Source organism: Schistocerca piceifrons, chromosome 2, assembly GCF_021461385.2.
Source record: "Schistocerca piceifrons isolate TAMUIC-IGC-003096 chromosome 2, iqSchPice1.1, whole genome shotgun sequence".
NCBI classification, from domain to species: domain Eukaryota; kingdom Metazoa; phylum Arthropoda; class Insecta; order Orthoptera; family Acrididae; genus Schistocerca; species Schistocerca piceifrons.
In genome coordinates, this window is record NC_060139.1 from 296,933,761 (window position 1) to 296,952,385 (window position 18,625).

The 18,625-nt window shown below is 39.6% G+C and overlaps 1 protein-coding gene across 1 annotated transcript in view; it reads right to left on the reverse strand.

Moving 5' to 3' along the window:
- Positions 1 to 1,466: 1,466 nt before the first annotated feature.
- Positions 1,467 to 18,625, reverse strand: part of LOC124777210 (exostosin-3-like) — a 195,102-nt gene continuing 177,943 nt past the window's right edge. The window contains exons 10-11 of the mRNA XM_047252525.1: positions 14,198 to 14,305; positions 1,467 to 2,302 (exon numbers count right to left, since the gene is read on the reverse strand). Of these exons, the coding sequence (XP_047108481.1) occupies positions 2,204 to 2,302; positions 14,198 to 14,305 (207 nt within the window). The 3' untranslated portion in view covers positions 1,467 to 2,203. The remainder of the gene's footprint in view (positions 2,303 to 14,197; positions 14,306 to 18,625) is intronic.

An 18,625-nucleotide genomic window follows, 5' to 3' on the forward strand; every position in this document is an offset into this window, starting at 1 on the left:
TGAGGCTGTCACCCAACCGAGTACTGACCAAGACTATGTTTGGTGGTCTGATGAGATCAGGTGGCTTCAACGAGAAATGGCAGCAACCGAGTGAATGCTGAGGCCTGTCGTGACAAGTCGGCCTCGGACCCTCTTTTAGCCTCCACACCAAACGATGATATCTTGGCCACCACTCTTGCCAGTCGCAGTCAGCCTTTTCTTTTTGGACTGACAACTTGCAATCACCCTTGAAGGAATCGAAACCAAGATTTGTATGTTATTAGCCCGACACTTTAATCTACAGCGCTAGTGGTGCTCTTCCAGTGCTGCGGAAGCATCACGCACCATACTGCTACACGAGAGCATTACAAATGTGGGGCAGCTCCTTTCCTCTCTTAATTCCGATCCTGACTGATTTCGTCGGCTTTCCGGTGTGGCCGTGCGGTTCTAGGCTCTTCAGTCTGAAACCGCGTGACCGCAGCGCTCACAGGTTCGAATCCTGCCTCAAGTATGGATGTGTGTGATGTCCTTAGGTTAGTTAGGTTTAAGTAGTTCTAAGTTCTATGGGACTGATGACCTCATAAGTCAAGTCCCATAGTGCTCAGAGCCATTTCAACCATTTGATTTCGTCGTGTGTTGGTTTCTGTTCAGCATGATCAGCTAACGGATGCTAAGCAATAGCTGCAATGCGAGGAGGATGAAGAATGGTAGTTCGAAATGCCAAAACTTGGTGCGATGTGTTGGTAAAAAATTCCATTCCAGTATGAAGAATTGAACTCCTTCCACCTTTGTGTACCCAAGTATTCGATCCACTAAACAACAACAGTTACTTACGATCACTGGAAGATGCATATTACTGCCATGCACATTTTGTGTTGAATGCAGACGTTTTTAGTTATAATAACAAATGAAAGATGGAACATTCAAGGAACTTAAAAGCAAAGGTGATGTTGGATGATAAGTTGACTATTGGTGTTCCTCTTTATACCAGAAATGCATATAATTTTCTTCATGCAGGAATGTTTTATATGAAAATGGCAGTACTGATTATTTTCCAAAACTTTAAACAAATTGTGAATAAGGAATGTAAAAAGTAGTATTGTTATTCAAAATCGATAAATACACGAAACTTCCTCTGTACACTTTAGTTCTCTATTAAATTACTGATTTGGAAGAACAACCAGTGCTAGAAAATAACACAGAATGACATATTCATTGGTGCTTATGTTGCCAGATTTCAAGCTATTCAAATCAATATTATCTGAAAAAAAGAGAAGTACACTACTTTTAATGATAATTTTACATATAGTTTTATGTAATAGAAACACATTGACAGGTCTTTTGTTATATTTTAAGCACATAAGTAATGAAAACTATTTAGTCTATTACCATCGATATTCAGGTAGGTGCTCTTAAACATAAAAAGGCTGTACATGGAAGTGAAAAACTTGAATGACTTCAATAAATTTGAAAAAGTCTTACACTGTTTCATCTTGATTTCCTTATACTAATATCATGTTCGTATATAAGGAAAAATTGTGAATGACATTGTCTTCGTATATGCAGAACACTCACAACTATATTCAAACTCTTATGGAAAAATTGTTGGTACGTGCGCAGGATGCAGGAAATATTCACTTTTATATATACAAGTACAAAATATCAACAAACATAAAAACTGAACTACAGTATGCACCAATGAAGAATTGTTATTTGAGTACTTATGCGTCTTATTTAATTGCTCACAGAACGGAGCTGCAATTTATTAATAGTACAGCTTCATTCTTTCAACAATAATATTGATTATATGAAGTGAAGTTATCCTCTTTGGGATATACGAAGCCACAGTCATTGCTGTGACGATTAATGGTGTACTTCTTTCCTTTGCGTCTCTTCTCTCACTCTGAGACAACGTCGGGAATGTCTGCAGCACGTGGGATAATAGAGTTGCTGTCTCCAGATCAGTGGGTCCCAAGTTCAATTCTCAGTCTGGTCGGAGAATTTATCCCCACCATCATTTCATCATGTTAACCGAGGCGCAAGTCATCGAAGTGGCGTCGAATATAAAAGACTTGCAAAAGGTGACCAAACAACACCAGATGCGGTCCGCTGTCTGATAGTGCCGTACCGCCATTTCATTTGAGCATCAACATTAGTCAGCTGTTACCTCAAAGTCCACGCTCACTGACTGTGAATGGTTCGTACTCCAAGCCCAATTTGGATTTTAAATGGAATTGAAGCATACACCCTGAGGAACTTTTGTCTGGAATAAAACTGAGTCAGCCCTTAATTGTGTAGAAACGAGCGGCATATAACCAAACACCTGAAAGAAAACATTCATGAAGTTACTTCAACTAGACATGTCTCAGAAAAAGAAAGAAAACAAGTCCATAAATAGTTTGATGACTTACGGTGAATACCGCCTCAAGTGAACAGACAGACCTTAAAATGTCATTATTCTGGACAATAAATGAATATTTGTAGCAAAGTTTAAAAATACTCAAAACACAAAAAATTAAAATATGTGCCAATGCACTATGGCTCATGTCATTTTTTGTGGTTATACAATGTTGAAACTGCTAGCTCATCCACTGCATTCATAAAAGCACCTGTGTGTTATCACAGGACTCACTCTCCCCCCCCCCCCCGCCCCCCCCCCCCCCCCAGTTTTATTGCATCTAGATAAATGTGAGAAATTATAGCCACGAATATTACTTAGGCCCTCCAAATACGAAATAAAGAGATAAAAAATAAAGCTGTCTGAATTCAAAGGTTACTTGGAATCCCACTGACCTCTGATGGACATGGTCATATTGAAAGATATGTGCCGTTGCCTCCTTCTGAACTTCGAACCGGCTTACCGAACCAATTATAGCGTGTCCTACACTTTAGCATATATTACATACCGTGACACTATTTGATATGCTTCAAATGCAGAAATCATTTTCTGGGGCGAGAAAAGCCAAAACCGAGTGAATAAATCCCAGGAAGTATATAGGATCGGATCTTATGCAATTGGAATTATAGCACTGTGACACAGAGGGCTCTTCCACTGACACACACACGCCATTAAACTAAAATAACAAAGATAAAGAAAAGAACACTGCCACGGGTGGACGTCATTGTGAGTCCGCGTGGTCTGTTGTGTATCTGTGAGAGTACATACTTACGCTAGAGCATCTCAGAAGCTAGTGGCATTTGAGTGCTATCACTGTTGCATGTTTCTGTATCTCACACATCAGTCACCTACTATTTAGGTACCTGCGTGGCTTCCTTTCCTCGTATTCATTTACAGAAACATAAGGCTGGGGAGTACGTACCTCCCATCAGCCAATATTGCAGAAAGAAGCACTTAAAGCAGAAAACAACACTCTTAGCCCTCAGAACCAAACATTTCTTCTTCAGGGGGAGAGGAGAAAATGGCTGGTGTAGTTTGGAAAGAATGGAGGGGGCGTTCATTTCTTAGATTAAGCGGGACTCACCTATCAAAAATCATGAAGAGTTGGTGACGGAAGTTCCGTCTCGTAAGAGGTGGTACTCCTTCAACTTCGTTTCAGATACCTATTAATACACACCCCGCCTTCCCCATTCTTTCCTTCCTCTTTTCCTCCTTTCATTTCAATTTACCCTGTTTTCGTCACTGCTGAAAGAATATTTTGTTCGAAAAGCTATGAGTATTGTCTCTAGTTGGTTCCACTAGCAGCAGGACTGAGACTTGCCCATTCTGAAGGGAAAGGGAAGTCTACCATCCTGTCTCTCTGTATACGTAACAATAAATTTCAAACACTATAATCAGAGAAAAAATATGTAGTGAAGCCAGACCTTACATTAAGGGTTAAATGCTATGGCAAATGCACTCTGAAACCTGTGACTTCTTAAGGTTCTAAATACTATTAAAATCGGAAAATATACATACTGGGACTGAACTATGCAAACAATTAAAATTTCCACTTGCAATGTAGCAGTACACACAGTATAGGATATGGCATAAAAGTACAAAGGGCGTTCAAACAGTTTTGCGCATTCGTCTATAATTTTTTTATTTTATGCAGGAGAAGAATGAAATTTTTTGTGAACATACGTGGAACATTTAGCTATAAGTTGCTGTATAAAAGTATTTTCTTTTATTTACAGGTGAGCCATAATGGACCGTGAAGTAGATGTCAGGTTGCGACAACAGTCGCTGATGGAGTTCCTCTTCAAGACAGGCGATGACTCTGCCACATCGATTCACAGGAAGTTGCTCCCTCTTTATGAGGAGGGGGACAGTGGATCGCAGCAGTATCCAGCGGTGGTTGCAGAGGTTTAAAGAAGGTGATTTCTCTCTACTGGACAATCCACGATGCGGTAGACCATCGACGGCAGTGAGTGATGTGAATAAGGCGACCATTGATCAAATCATCCAAAATGACAGATATGTGACGACACGACAGCTTGCTGAAATGACTCGTTTGTCATTGGGTAGTGTGGTATCACTGGTACAGTCACTAGGGTACAGAAAAATCTGTGCACGTTGGGTGCCTAGATTATTGACCAGAGAAATGAAAACGATAACGGAGAATATGTGCAAGGGTCTCATGAAGACCTTTAATGAAGAGTGGAAACAGTGTTTTGACGGCGTCATTATCCAGGATGAAAGATGGTTGCTTTTGTCCGAACCTGAGAGCAAAACTCAATCCATGGAGTGATAACATCCGGGTTCCCCTCGGAAGAAGAAACCTAGACTTTTACGAACAGCAGGCCGAAAGGTGATGGCCTTCTTCTTCTGGGATGAGTGTGGTGTCATTTCCATTGACTTTTTGGAACCTTGCTCCACAGTTAACTGGGACTGTTACTGTTTGTTATTGGATAAGCTGCGACGAGCCATCAAGACCCACAGACCACAGCTTCAGAGTCAGCTCATCAGACTACATCATCGCAATGCCAAACCCCATACAGCCCTTACGACGCACGAGAAAATCAGAAAAATGGGTTTGAAAATTGTTTCTCATCCTCCCTACAGTCCGGACTTTGCTCCGTCTGACTTTTACCTCTTTGGTCGTCTGAAGGCCCACCTGCGCGGTAAAACATTTGATAGTGAGAAAGATCTTATTTCCTGTGTCAAGCGGCGGTGTAAAAGTCAATCCCAAGAATTTTACCAAAGTGCATTTGCATCATGGAAAGAACGTTGGGCCATATGATTCACAGCTGATGGAGGCTACACTGAGTAGGCTCAATGTAAAGCTAAATGATCCAAGTACAGGTATGTTCACAAAAAATTTCATTCTCCTCCTGCAAAAAATAAAAAAAATAGAGAGGACTGTGACAAAATTTTTCTAACGCACTTTGTACATGGAATTAATGTCTAAGTGAATAGCAACAAATACACAAACAGAGAGGGAAACAGACTGATGGAATACATTGCAAATAAAATCTGGAGTAGGAATGACATGAAAAAATCAACTGTACGCAAACGAAAGTCACACTGACAAGCACATAAACAAGAATAACATAATGATGGCAAACATATACAGAATACAATTTTTAATATGTTTTACGTGACATATGCAATTAAAATAATCTAGAAAACAGGAGAAAAAGGACAGGAAGAAAGAAGGATTGACAGAAGACCTACCGTATACCTTAAGTGGTAATAAACAAGAGTCTCAGTCTCTAGCATTTCTAACCAGTAACATCTTAAAGAACAACACAGTCAGCTTCTGAGGTTTCGAAGGTGTTGCCATACTGTATGATGATACAAAAGAGAAGAGAACCGGCAGTAAAAAATATCAGTACACCATGAAATTTTAAAAATGTTCTTGATTATGTTATATCTTACAAAATGTCGATGTTATCATAATCTGTACTAACTTGTGAAAGAACCTTGTACAAGTACGATATTGTCTTCGATCTTAAATACCTGAATGTTTATTTACGTGTATATGTTAACAAGTGAGAAACCATGTAAAATATGTTGTTAACTGTAAATGTTTATTCGATTCCTAAGGAAACTTTACTATGTGAAATTCACTTGTGCAATAATCATACACGTAAGCCCGAGAACTGTGTTGTCTTTTTCTCTGGCGCGTTATTTTGCATGAGCCGGGTGCGCTTAACCTGGTCACAGTGAGACTGGCTTGTAGGCAGTGGAGTACCACTGTGCCTATGACGCTGTTAAGTGCACAGTTAAAACGTTCGTTAAAGTGCGATTGAATTTTGATAAAATTGTGTGAAGAAGTGGTGCGAAAAGAATTTTCGCAATCATAAGTCATCTCTAAAAAGTATTTGTCGTAGATGCAAGAACATATGGCCGCGAGGTTAATGTACCACCAGTTCATGAGGGATAACGGATCTGGATGCCGTCATTGTCAATAATATCTACCCACAGTATCTGAGACGTGAAGAACCTATGTAACTTATTCATCACCACAGATAATGACTGTTCAACTGCTACAGGGCAAGAACTTTTACGTACGCTCGTAATAAACAGTGTATAGGGAGAAACAGTCATCTCAGTGCAACTGTTCTAATTCATAAATTTTGAACAGTATAATTGGTATGTTTTGAGTACTTTGTGCTCCTGTCTCCTTTGCCTTTTTGCAAAGAATTGATTTACTGCTAATCAACGACATCGAGAAACGTAGTCATGTGCATCGACAGTGTCAACATGTCGTTTATTCAACAAGGTAAGTTACGGTATTAACTGTCATGATTGAACTGGTTGCCTTTTCAGCTTGATACAGATACATTCGCTTGGTGTTAATTATAAATTTAGAATAAATAATGGTAAATAATTACATCCGATCAGTTTTTCAAACATGGTAGGTAGAAAGCTACGTAATAAATACGTCAACATGCATCAGTCTTGTTTTCAACTAATTTTGCGTAATAAAAGAAAATCTTGGATGAAGGTAAATTGGCATATTTGAGAGTAATATACAAAGTTATCTGCACCACGATTTGAGTCCGTTGTACTTAATTTTTAGTGTTCATTGCAGAGGGCTATACTAACGCTAAGTTAGCTGTTGCTCTCTTCCTAATGCTGAATGTAGCACCTGTATGCTTTTTAGATATAGCTAAGTATGAAAACGTTGCAGCAGGTGGGAAGTGTAGAGAAATGTTGTATGTATTATGTGTGTTGTAGTACTGAACCGAACTCCTTAGCCACACAACGCTCTGGAATTAAATTACGCCTGCCTTTAACAATCGTTTCAATACTGGTTTACGGAAGGGCTGAATTGGTCAATATTTCTGTCAGTAACGTGTTCTCCCACCACTTCATTAAAATGTTCTAAATCGAAATGGTTGATAGATACAACCAAAACCTATATTTACGGATTGATGCTGATGGAAAATTACGATACGCTAGGGAGGTGAGTTTGCGCCGGCAGGTCACACGAACAGACGCAATTAAGCGTAGGCGTTTGGACACAGAAGTATGCAGGGTAGGCCAGAAACCACTACCCATCGTAACAAATTGAAAAAATTCAGATAAACTTGTTTGGTTGTGATAATTACAAATGCATATATTACGGTGCATCGCTATAAAATTTTCACATATGTATTGATTAAAAAAGTCTGCAGCTAGTGGTGTCGCGGTAGCAATCTCGCTTCCCGAGCACGAGGTCCTGGGTTCGATTCCCGGCGGGGTCAGGGATTTTCACCTGCCCCGAGATGACTGGGTGTTGTTGTGTCGTCTTCATCATCATCATTCATCCCCATTACACTCGTAGGAAAGCATCGACAAACCACCTCCATTAGGACTTCGCCTAGTACGGCAGTGCGGGTCTCCGACATCGTTCTCCTACCTTTTGTCAAGAAGCATGGGACTTGATTTCCATTGATTCAAACACCAGAGAGCACTACTGTTGAATCTACGTCACTGACATTGTCCTTGGTCGATTTTGGTCTGTTGTGAAGATGTTGCCGGCCGGAGTGGCCGAGCGGTTCTGGGCGCTACAGTCCGGAACCGCGCGACCGCTACGGTCGCAGGTTCGAATCCTGCCTCGGGCATGGATGTGTGTGATGTCTTTAGGTTAGTTAGGTTTAAGTAGTTCTAAGTTCTAGGGGACTGATGACCACAGCAGTTAAGTCCCATAGTGCTCAGAGCCATTTGAACCATTTTTGAAGATGTTTTCTAAGGATCTGCAGTGGGCTGTCACAGATAAGGCGGGCTCTCATTGGGTGACGAAACTAATAAACGGCTGTGTAAACAGGTACGCTTAAGCTCCCACCCCGTCTGACGACATGTATCAACAAACTTGGCAAATAATTGAAGAAAAAATGTTCCAAATAATCCTGTAGCTTCAATAAAGTCTTCCGATATACCAGAATCGATGTTGTTTGTTTTGTACTCAATCAGGTTACAGAAAGTAGAGACTTTTGGCCCATCTTGTATGTGTTTCTACAGGACAAGTTAAGCATGGTATTTGCGTTAGTAAATATCTGACTAGAGAAAAAGTCGGAATTGTACAAAGGGCATCACGCCGTTGATGTCCGGTTCGAATAACTACCTCAACTGTAAGAGGCTAGGGAAGTAAGGAGCTATATACTTTTTGATAAATCGTCCCACTTTTCACTTCATTTAAGGAAACCAAGGCAAATCTAAATCAGGCTGTCCATAAGGGAACTTCAAATAAAAATGAAATAGAAAATCATATTTGGTGACTGTTGAGCCATATCAACGTTATTCACATCCTGGCAGCATCCTTACTGAAACAGAAACGGCGGTCTAAGGGTAAGCGATTTATGGCCACAGCATAAAGTAAGACCAGGATATCAAGGTGGCATATGGGTGCCTGAACATACACAGATGGTAAAAAACTGGAAATATAAAAAAAAAAATAATGTGGAGTAACGAAATTTCGGAAATACGTTTGTCTATATAACATATTTCAGCGATTAACGTTGCAAGATCTCAGGTTAATGTAAAAGCGAGATAAACCATTACAAACGTGAAATGCTGGTACTTTGATAACTGGTGTAGCCGTCAGAATGTTGAATGCAGGCATGCAGACATGCATGCATTGTGTTGTACAGGTACCGGATACCAGTTTGTGGGACGGAGTTCCATGCCTGTTGCACTTGGTTGGTCAATACAGGGACGATTATCTCTGTTTGTGAATGATGCTGGAATTGTCGTCCGATGATGTCCTATATGTGCTCGACTGGAGACAGATTGATGATCGAGCAGGACGAGACAACACGTCGACACTCTGCAGATCGCGCTGGGTTTCAACAGCGGTATGTGGAAGAGCGTTATCCTGTTGGAAAACACTCTCTGAAATGCTGTTCATGAATGGCAGCAGGTCAAATTACCAGAATTACTTACAAATTTGCAGTCAAGGTACATGGGATAAACACGAGAGTACTTCTGCTTTTTTTTCATACGAAATCGGCCACCTAGACCGTAACTCCCAGCGCAGCTTGATTGTCTAGCATGCAGACAGGTTGGCTGCAGGCCCTCAACTATCCTCCTCCAAACCAGCACACGACCATCACTGGAGCAGAGGCAGGACCAGCTCCCATCAGAAAACACAACACATCTCCACCCTAACTCCCTCCCCCTCCCAGTGAGCTGTCGTCGCATATAGAGGTGGTTTAGGGTCAGTAGAATGCACGCTACAGGGCTTCTGGCTCGGAGCTCCGATTTGTAACAGTTCGCTGTGACACTGGTGCCAACTGCTGTTCAAATTACTGCACCACATGCAGTGTGATGCGCCGCAACTATATGCCGAACAAAATGGTCTTCACTCTTGGTAATGCCACGTGGCTGCTCGGAGACCAGTCTTCTAGCGAACGTACACTCCCGTGATTAACGCTGCAGCGATCATGTACAGTGGCTACATTCCTGCCAAATCTTTCTGCAGTATCGTAGAAGGAACATCCAGCTTCTCGTAGCCCTATTACACGACCTCGTTCAAACTCGTAGTGACGTCTTTTTGACTAACATCACGTCACCACATTCAATCTTAAAGGTAACTAAAGCTCACGACCGTTACAGCGTGTATTTAAAGCAAAACTGATTTGCATCCTCATACAGGCGATCTTTGCGCCACTTTGATTGTACATCACCTTTATGATCTAGGAACACGCCTGCCAACTTTCTATTACGTCGCTCAGCTCCTCCTTAGTACTGTGACTCTTTTCCTTCAGTATTATTCCACGGAGTAAGTTTTTAAGAAAAGACCATGTACCACTAGATCTAAAACAATGACCAAATCTATCCATCTTTCTATTTATTATTCAAAACGTATTGTTTAGAGTTATATTTTTACGCTGCAATATACGAGTGGACTTCAAAAAATAATTTACATATTATTATGGCAGACTAACTAATAGACTGAGCACTGATTGTAATGCTCCAGACGTCTACAGCTCGAAAAAGCGCATCACTTGTTAATATCGCCTCAACTTATTATCGACTGTAGTATTTTGAGTGAATGAAGAGTTTGTTAAGAAGTTGGTAGCGTTGTCTCATATTTTTTGTGTTAAAATGTTGTAGATATGTGACGCCTGTTGTTCGAGAAGAGCCGTGTCCTTTCAAGTCAGCTAGTTTGCAACGCACAACCGACTGCCGAACAGCGGCGTGCGGCAAAGATAACAACTACGATGCAGCCGGCCACTAGAAACCCTTGCCGGTGACTGCTAAGAGGGGAACACCTATTGTTAAAGAGAGATTTAGCGTGATATGTTTGTTCGCAAAGAATGGGTTCTTGGTTTATCCTTTTAGAATTTGAATTCAGTTTCTAAATATTGTTCGAGTAGTGAGCCTCGAGATGGATTATCTCAAGAGTGTGATTAGATCGGCTCACAAGTACGATACGTGAATCACTCTGCAGTGGGGATAGAACTCAGGTGCGCTCAAAGCAGTCCAAAGTCGTTTAGAAAGATATATTGAGAAGATTATGGGCTTGCGGAGCAATTGATTATTTCACAGATTTTGATAAAGTGTAGACTCGCTAGGTATAGGGAAAGCTCCGGTTTATTGAAGTGTGAGATTGGTTTCTCCTGTTTACGATTAATGTGCGTTATGCTGCTCCATTGCCACGCATTTGCAGGTGAACCGTGTTTCAATCCTTTTGGAAAATTTTCCGTTTAATGGTGTATGTGAAAAAACGGGTTCACCGAAGTCATTTAGTTGTTTTGTGGTTGAGTATTAAAGCACGTACCAAGGGTAGTAGCGTTGCATTGCATTATTGTGATACTATAAGTGTACGCGAGCACTGAGGATAGTGACTTAACGACATTTTGTTAGAATTTATGGTGTGACTTCGGCGTGAGTGTCGTAATATGATAAATTCCTGAAATCTCGTTGGAAGCACTGAATGTGTAATTTATATTAAAGAGAATGGTTGTCCTACGCCGTAGTTATTTAATGAGAAACAATCGGGAGCTTATAGAGAAACAGATACCTTCTCTGCTTGTCTCTAGACAGCAAATCAACAACCATTTATTAGAGAACACGCCAATTCTCTCTCGAAGAGGGCACTCAGGATTTTTATTTAATTTTTTTAAATACATTTCCTCGTAGTGGGGTTTTGAATAGAGAACTGTCGCTCGAAAAGTAAACTGCTGACTTTTACCTATAAAAGAGTTAATGGCAGGAAATAAAAGAATTAACCGTTTTAAACTGAAAAAGTCACTACTCGACTTGTCCTTTATCCCTAAATTATTACAAGAAAACTATTCAAAAGTTTATTTCAAAGCAGACGAATACCTCGAATAAATCTTATCGTAACGAAGTAAATCCAAAGGCCAATAAAGTAAAAGACTGGCATATTGGTGAAAGCGAAGTTCAAAGAAATCGAATGCTAAAGAGAAGGCATAGTATTTTTCTGTTAATAACTTTCAACAAATAGAAAGATTATTAATATTTACTTAGACAGGGAAAGTAAGTTTATCTTTTATTGAAAAGTCATTAATTATAAAGGAAGAGTTACTCTACTTGATTTTGAAAGGTTGAGATTTACGAAATAGTTTAATACGACAGAATTTCAGTAGCGTCAAGAACGTTTTTCTAACAAAGAGCTACTTACAGAGGTTATCGTTGATTGTCAACGAAAGATAAACATTATTGAATTGTATCTTTAGCTTTTGAATGTATTCTGAAATTTACGTAAAAAATTATAACGTTTACACTGATTACTTGTGTATACGGTTATTAGTTGAAGATATAAAAGAGGAGCAGCTACAAAGGACAACGGATCTATAATACTTATTCATCAGTTACATACGAAAGCTGTCGTTTCCGGTACCTAAACTGTGGCGAAAGTGTTTCGTAGCTTTTTCAGAGTGCACAGAGTAAGCTTCGCTATAGGTTTCCGTTACTGTTTAAGTAAATATATCATTCCTACTCCAAGTAGACTCTCGCATTTAGTATTTTTGTGGTGAATGATACTAGCTTTGGTGGTAGTTATTCTTTCGAACCTAGTGATGCTGAGGGAATTAGATTAGGAAATGAGACACATAAAGTAATAAAGGAGTTTTGCTATTTTGGGAGCAAAATAACTGATGATGGTCGAAGTAGAGAGGATTCAAAATGTAGACTGGCAATGGCAAGGAAAGCGTCTCTGAAGAAGAAAAATTTGTTAACATCGAGTATAGGTTTAAATGTCGGGAAGCCGTTTCTGAAGGTATTTGTATGGAGTGTAGCCATGTATGGAAGTGAAACGTGGACGATAAATAGTTTGGACAAGAAGAGAATAGAAGCTTTCGAAATGTGGTGCTCCAGAAGAATGCTGAAGATTAGATGGGTAGATCGCATAACTAATGAGGAGGTGTTGAATAGAATTGGAGAGAAGAGGAGCTTGTGGCACAACTTGACTAGAAGAAGGGATCGGTTGGTAGGACATGTTCTGAGACATCGAGGGATCACCAATTTAGTATTGGAGGGCATTGTGGAGGGTAAAAATTATAGAGGGAGTCCAAGAGATGAATACACTAAGCAGATTCAGAAGGATGTAGGCTGCAGTAGGTACTGGGAGATGAAGAAGCTTGCACAGGATAGAGTAGCATGGAGAGCTGCATCAAACCAGTCTCAGGACTGAAGACCACAACAACAACAACAACAACACCTACTGAAACCTGATAGTTAGATGTGTTGTTCTAATCAATATGCAGATAGCTACTACTGACCCCATTATACCACAAAAGTGTTATTGTGCCCATCCTTTTGTGCATAGTGACGTGGTAGCGGGCTATACTGTGGTTTATAGATAAGAAGCTTAATATCAAATCTTACATGACGTCGTCGTGTTAGTACAGACGATTGTTTCAAGTCACACAGATTACGTCGTTGAGTGGTGGCAAGTTCTTGTCAATACAACTTATTGTAGTATTACAAGAGTAAGTTACATTGTGCGACGTTGCTTGTCACCTACGAATGGAAGTGCTGCTAGAGTATGTTCGTACAGTATGTCAGCCAAGAGTTAGTGGTATCTAAAGGGTGGCGCAGTACGTGGTGTACACTTTAAAGTGACAGAGATACAAGATAATGTTTTTCAGCACACTCACCAACTCTCAGTAACCAACGGATGGAGGATTTTACACATCTTTGAATTCCCCAGGGATAGAGATTTACTTTTAGGGCATCGAGGCATTTGAGAAATGCTCTGTGAATGCCTTCGTCGCTGCAAAATTTTTTTCACGTGAGATGCTCTTTCAGCTTTCCAGTTGCTTAGACATTACCATTGATGGTCACTGAAGACAGCTTCCCTTCCTGATCAGCATCACGCACGTCTGTGCAGCGTTGCACAAAAATTTTGTTGGCACCGTTGCACTACGGCTGTTCCCAACAATCCATATAGCGAATACATCGCCAGAGTCCGACAGTGAATCTGTCTGCGATATGGGAGTTTTATCCATAAGAATCATACCGTCGTGCGTACTTAAACTTTGGAGTATGCTTCTAGTTGCTGCGCCATTTTCACTCCCACACTGAGATACGTCTTCCAGCTGCACCGCATCTGAATTGTGCGTGCAGGAAATCCGGAAAATGTACTCCCTCCAGACATTGCGCCACTTTTGTTGCATAGTGATCTCAGCGTGGAATGATATTCACAAATTGCTTTTTGAAGTCCCTTCGTACATGATTACTTTGCAGTTTTGATTTGTTTTCTGAGTTCTACTGATACTGTACTGTGCTGTGCTGTGCTGTTCAGTGAAGACACCCTTTCAACTCAAAACTTATAACACATGGAAAAATATGTGAGGAACGTTCAGCTATTGCAGACAATACCTCGGTAAAAAAGTTGATGCATTTACTTCTCTCTTGGTAGTGAGAAGAGGTCTTGGAAAGTGAGTCGGTACATTTAGGACAGCTGCCAATTTCCCAGCGGTAGCCCACCTGAAAAAAATAAAGTTACAAAGAAGTAAATAAAACATTATTTCCTTTTAATTTCATAAAATGGGATTTACAGCGTTGAAATAACAAATACAAATTAAAAACGGCAATAACTTGGCGGTAGCCATTGGGAGCCGTGGCGCAAACTGAACAGCCCTGGCGCAGATCGCACGCGCTTGAATATTGAGCACGTGAAGATAAGTAGTAAATTCTATAATATCTATGAGTTAAGTTAATATTACACTGTAAGGAAGGTAATCAGAGCTTGTTTTATATTATCAACTAAAGGTTTTATTCGTTTCAAAGTATTTCTCGAAAAAACAAAGACATAACCTAAGGGCCAGTTTCCACGTACTTTGGACGTAGGTTTACTGACTTACTTAAGTATTAAGCGAAGACTTTAGGTAGTGTTCATTACACATATATTTAGTAGTGCCGTATCTAACCAGAGAATTAAAGGTTTTAAGTTCTATCTTTTATTTCTTATGAAAACGCATAAAGTACAAATCGTGCATACGCAATCTTAGGCCTAATTTTTCGGTTATATAAGTTTGGATTTTTAACGTTGATTTAAGTGCATGACGATACTATATTAATAATGTACACGTATATTAGTGTTCCACATAACTTTAGTAACTCTTATGTTCTATAGTGAATAGAATATTGCTCTTATTGTTTAGACAAATTTTGTAAAAATATTGTAGACAACCATGAGCGAGAAGTGTTTGAGCTTCCATAGGAAAGTTAGTTCTTGAGTTCTGTGCAGCTGTTGTGATAGATGGTTATATTGGGGGAATGTAGTGGCATGGGAACTGGGGAAGTAAATGGGTATCTTCGATGGTGTTGCACACTATGTTCAAGGGATAGGAAAATAGCTGAACAAAAAGGGAAGATTAGAACCCTTAATGCTGAACTGGATAGTGCTAGGGACGATCTGATAAGGTTAAGGGGGGAGTAGGGTGAATACAGGTGGGAAGTGGTAGCAAGGAACAGGGGCCACAGAAAGAGAACTGTATCTGACAGTTTCATCATTGGCACAAACAACAGATAGAAAGAGATTCAAAGCACTCAACAGATTTAAACTAAATGTTTCAAAAAAAGAATGAAGTAGGAAGTAAATTCTGCTGTTATGTAGTAGCCATGGAAGAGGTGCGGGCCAGGTCTTGCAGGAAAAATTAGGTGACAGGTACCAGTCACAAGTATTTTCAACCCATTGCATGTCCTAGCCGAGTGACAGAGGATGTAGGATCACTGTGGAAGGCTTTTACAAAGCAAGATCATGTTGTGGTAGTGGGGTGGAGCTGGAAACAGTATTGATAGGGATCAGCGCTACAATATTGAGTGTTACGTGGCAAAAAAGCACCTGTAACGAACCATACAGATGTTGGATAGATTCCTGCTTTTAAGCGAGGGCACCAACTGAATAGGTCTGTCAGGAGGGTCAACATGGAGCTACATGAGATGCTTTGGGTGGCTGCTTTGTCTGTCATAGGTTTGGTTCCTGTTGATGGTATTGGTAGGTGGGACTTCACAAGGCATAGCCTGCATCGCAAAGGAAAGGGAAGGGCAAGTTGACTGGGATCATAGCAAAATCTTTAAGGGGGGCACTGAAACTCAAGGAAGTACTTTCTTTTTAGGCTAAGATCAGTGTCCAATCATCCAACATTGAAATTAAACCTAATGAGAAGCTCACACAGGCAAGTACTAGATATGTTAATATATCACAAGATTCTCACTCAAGATTCTCATAACAGTACAGTGAAAAATAATGTTAGCGTGTCACAAGATTCTCATAAAGGCACAGTGAAAAATGATGTTTGTATATTGCATCAGAATATCAGAGGATTAAAAAACAAAGTAGATGAGCTTTTTATTTGTTTAGAAGATTTAGAAACTGAGGGTGGAAGAGATGTACTATGCCTGTGTGAACATCATATAGCGACAGGTATGGAAATGGTAAATGCAGGTGGATATAGGCTTTCAGCGCATATAAGTAACGACACTATGGAGAAAGGAGGAGTTGCCAAGCGTATTAAAATCTGTCATAGTGTGAAAAGTTTGGAAATTACAAAACAAATTGTGTAGAGCAACATATAGAAGCACGAGCCTGTGAGCTTAAACTAATGGTACTTTTACAATTGTATCCTTGTATAGGTCCCCACTGAGAAATTTTCAGCTGTTTTTGAAAATCTGGGTTCTTTGTTGCGCTAACTGTCAGACAGAGGGAAGTAAACTATCGTTTGAGGGGATTTCAACATAGATTTTATAAAAGAGTCGGATAGAAAGTTTGACCTTGAAGAATTAATTGGTTCTTTCAATTTGACGTCAGTTATTGATTTTCCTACTCAGGTGGTACAGGAAAGCGGCACCTTGACGGATAATGTTTTTATAGACAAAGATAAATTTAATGAAATATTAACTTTTCCTGATAAGAATGGGGTGTCTGATCATGATGCACAGCTAGTTACAGTGTATGACAGCTCAGTACAGTAATGTAAACAATTCTCCAAAACGGTGCATTGAGCTAACGATTTAACAATTAAAAGTTTTAGGGAAAGATTGCAACGGTTTGACTGGGATGAGGTGTACAAGGAACCTCATGCTAATATATATTTAATCTATTTTGTGATATCTTTGTGAATATACTTGAAAACAGTTTCCCTACAAAAACAATGAAATATAATTGTAAGAAACCATCTAAAAAGCCATGGCATACTAAAGGGATAAAAATCTATTATAAACAGAGAAGTGAAACGTATCTTATAGCTAGAAGGAGTAATGATCTAGAAACAGTGAAACATTACGAAAACGACTACAGTTATTAAGGTAAGTTAGTAAAAAGTCCAAAAGTATGTGCATTATGTCTGAGATTAGCACATCTGATAATGAAATTAAAACAATTTGGAATATTGTTAAAAGGGGAACAGGGCAATCGAGAGTGCAGGAAGACTGTATTTCTATCAAGCTCAATGCAAAGTTTGTAATAAGAAGTTAGAGGTAGGATACATTTTAAACCATCATGTTTAGTGTTGTAGAGGAAATATGATCGAGCTGTTCATTAAAAAATGCAAAGTAGTTGATGTTAGAGAAAATACTTATGCAATATCATAAAACTGAAATTCCACCCACTCCACCCACTTCTCCTACTGAAATTAGGAAAATAAGAATTTCACTCAAAAGTAAAAGCTCACATGGTATTGATGGCATTTGTAACTGAGTACTAAAAGCTTGTTAGCAACAAATAAGTAGGATTCTCAGCCACATATGTACAGCTCACTGAAACAGGGAATTTTTTGAGATAGACTGAAATATCCTATTGTTAAACCACTGAATATAAAAGAGGGTCGGTCTGATGTTAACAACGATCACTCAGTCTTACTTCTGACAGCTTTATCCAAAATCCTTGAAAAAGTAACATATTTAAGAGTAGCATCACATATCCATAAAAATGAAGTAGGAACAAAATGTAAATTTGGTTTTCAGAAGGGCTTTTCAACAGAAAATGCTATATATGCTTTCACTGATCAAATATTAAATGCATTGAATAATGGAACATCACCCACTGGGATATTGTGTGGAACTCTTCTAGATAAGCTTAAGTATTGTGGTATGAGTGGGACAGTGCACAAAGGGATTCTACATCTACATCTACATGGATACTCTGCAAATCACATTTAAGTGCCTGGCAGAGGGTTCATCGAACCACCTTCACAATTCTCAATTATTCCAATCTCGTATAGCGCACGGGAAGAATGAACACCTATATCTTTCCGTACAAGCTCTGATTTCCCATATTTTATCTTTGTGATCGTTCCTCCCTATGTAAGCTGGTGTCAACAAAATATTTTCGCATTCGGAGGAGAGAGTTGGTGATTGAAATTTCATGAGAAGATTCCGTCGCAACGAAAAACGCTCCTTTTAATGATGTCCATCCCAAATCCCGTATCATTTCTGTGATAGCCTCTCCCACATTTCACGATAATACAAAACGTGCTGCCTTTCTTTGAACTTTTTCGATGTACTCAGTCAGTCCCATCAGGTAAGGATCCGACACCGCACAACAGTATTCTAAAAGAGGACGAATAAGTGTAGTGTAGGCAGTCTCCTTAGTAGGTCTGTTATATTTTCTAAGTGTCCTGCCAATGAAATGCAGTCTTTGCTTAGCCTTCCTCACAACATTTTCCATGTGTTCCTTCCAGTTTAAATTGTTTGTAATTGTAATACCTAGGTATTTAAGTGAATTTACGGCTTTTAGATTAGACTGATTTATCATGAAACCAAAGTTTAACGTGTTCCTTTTAGCACTCATGTGGATGACCTCAC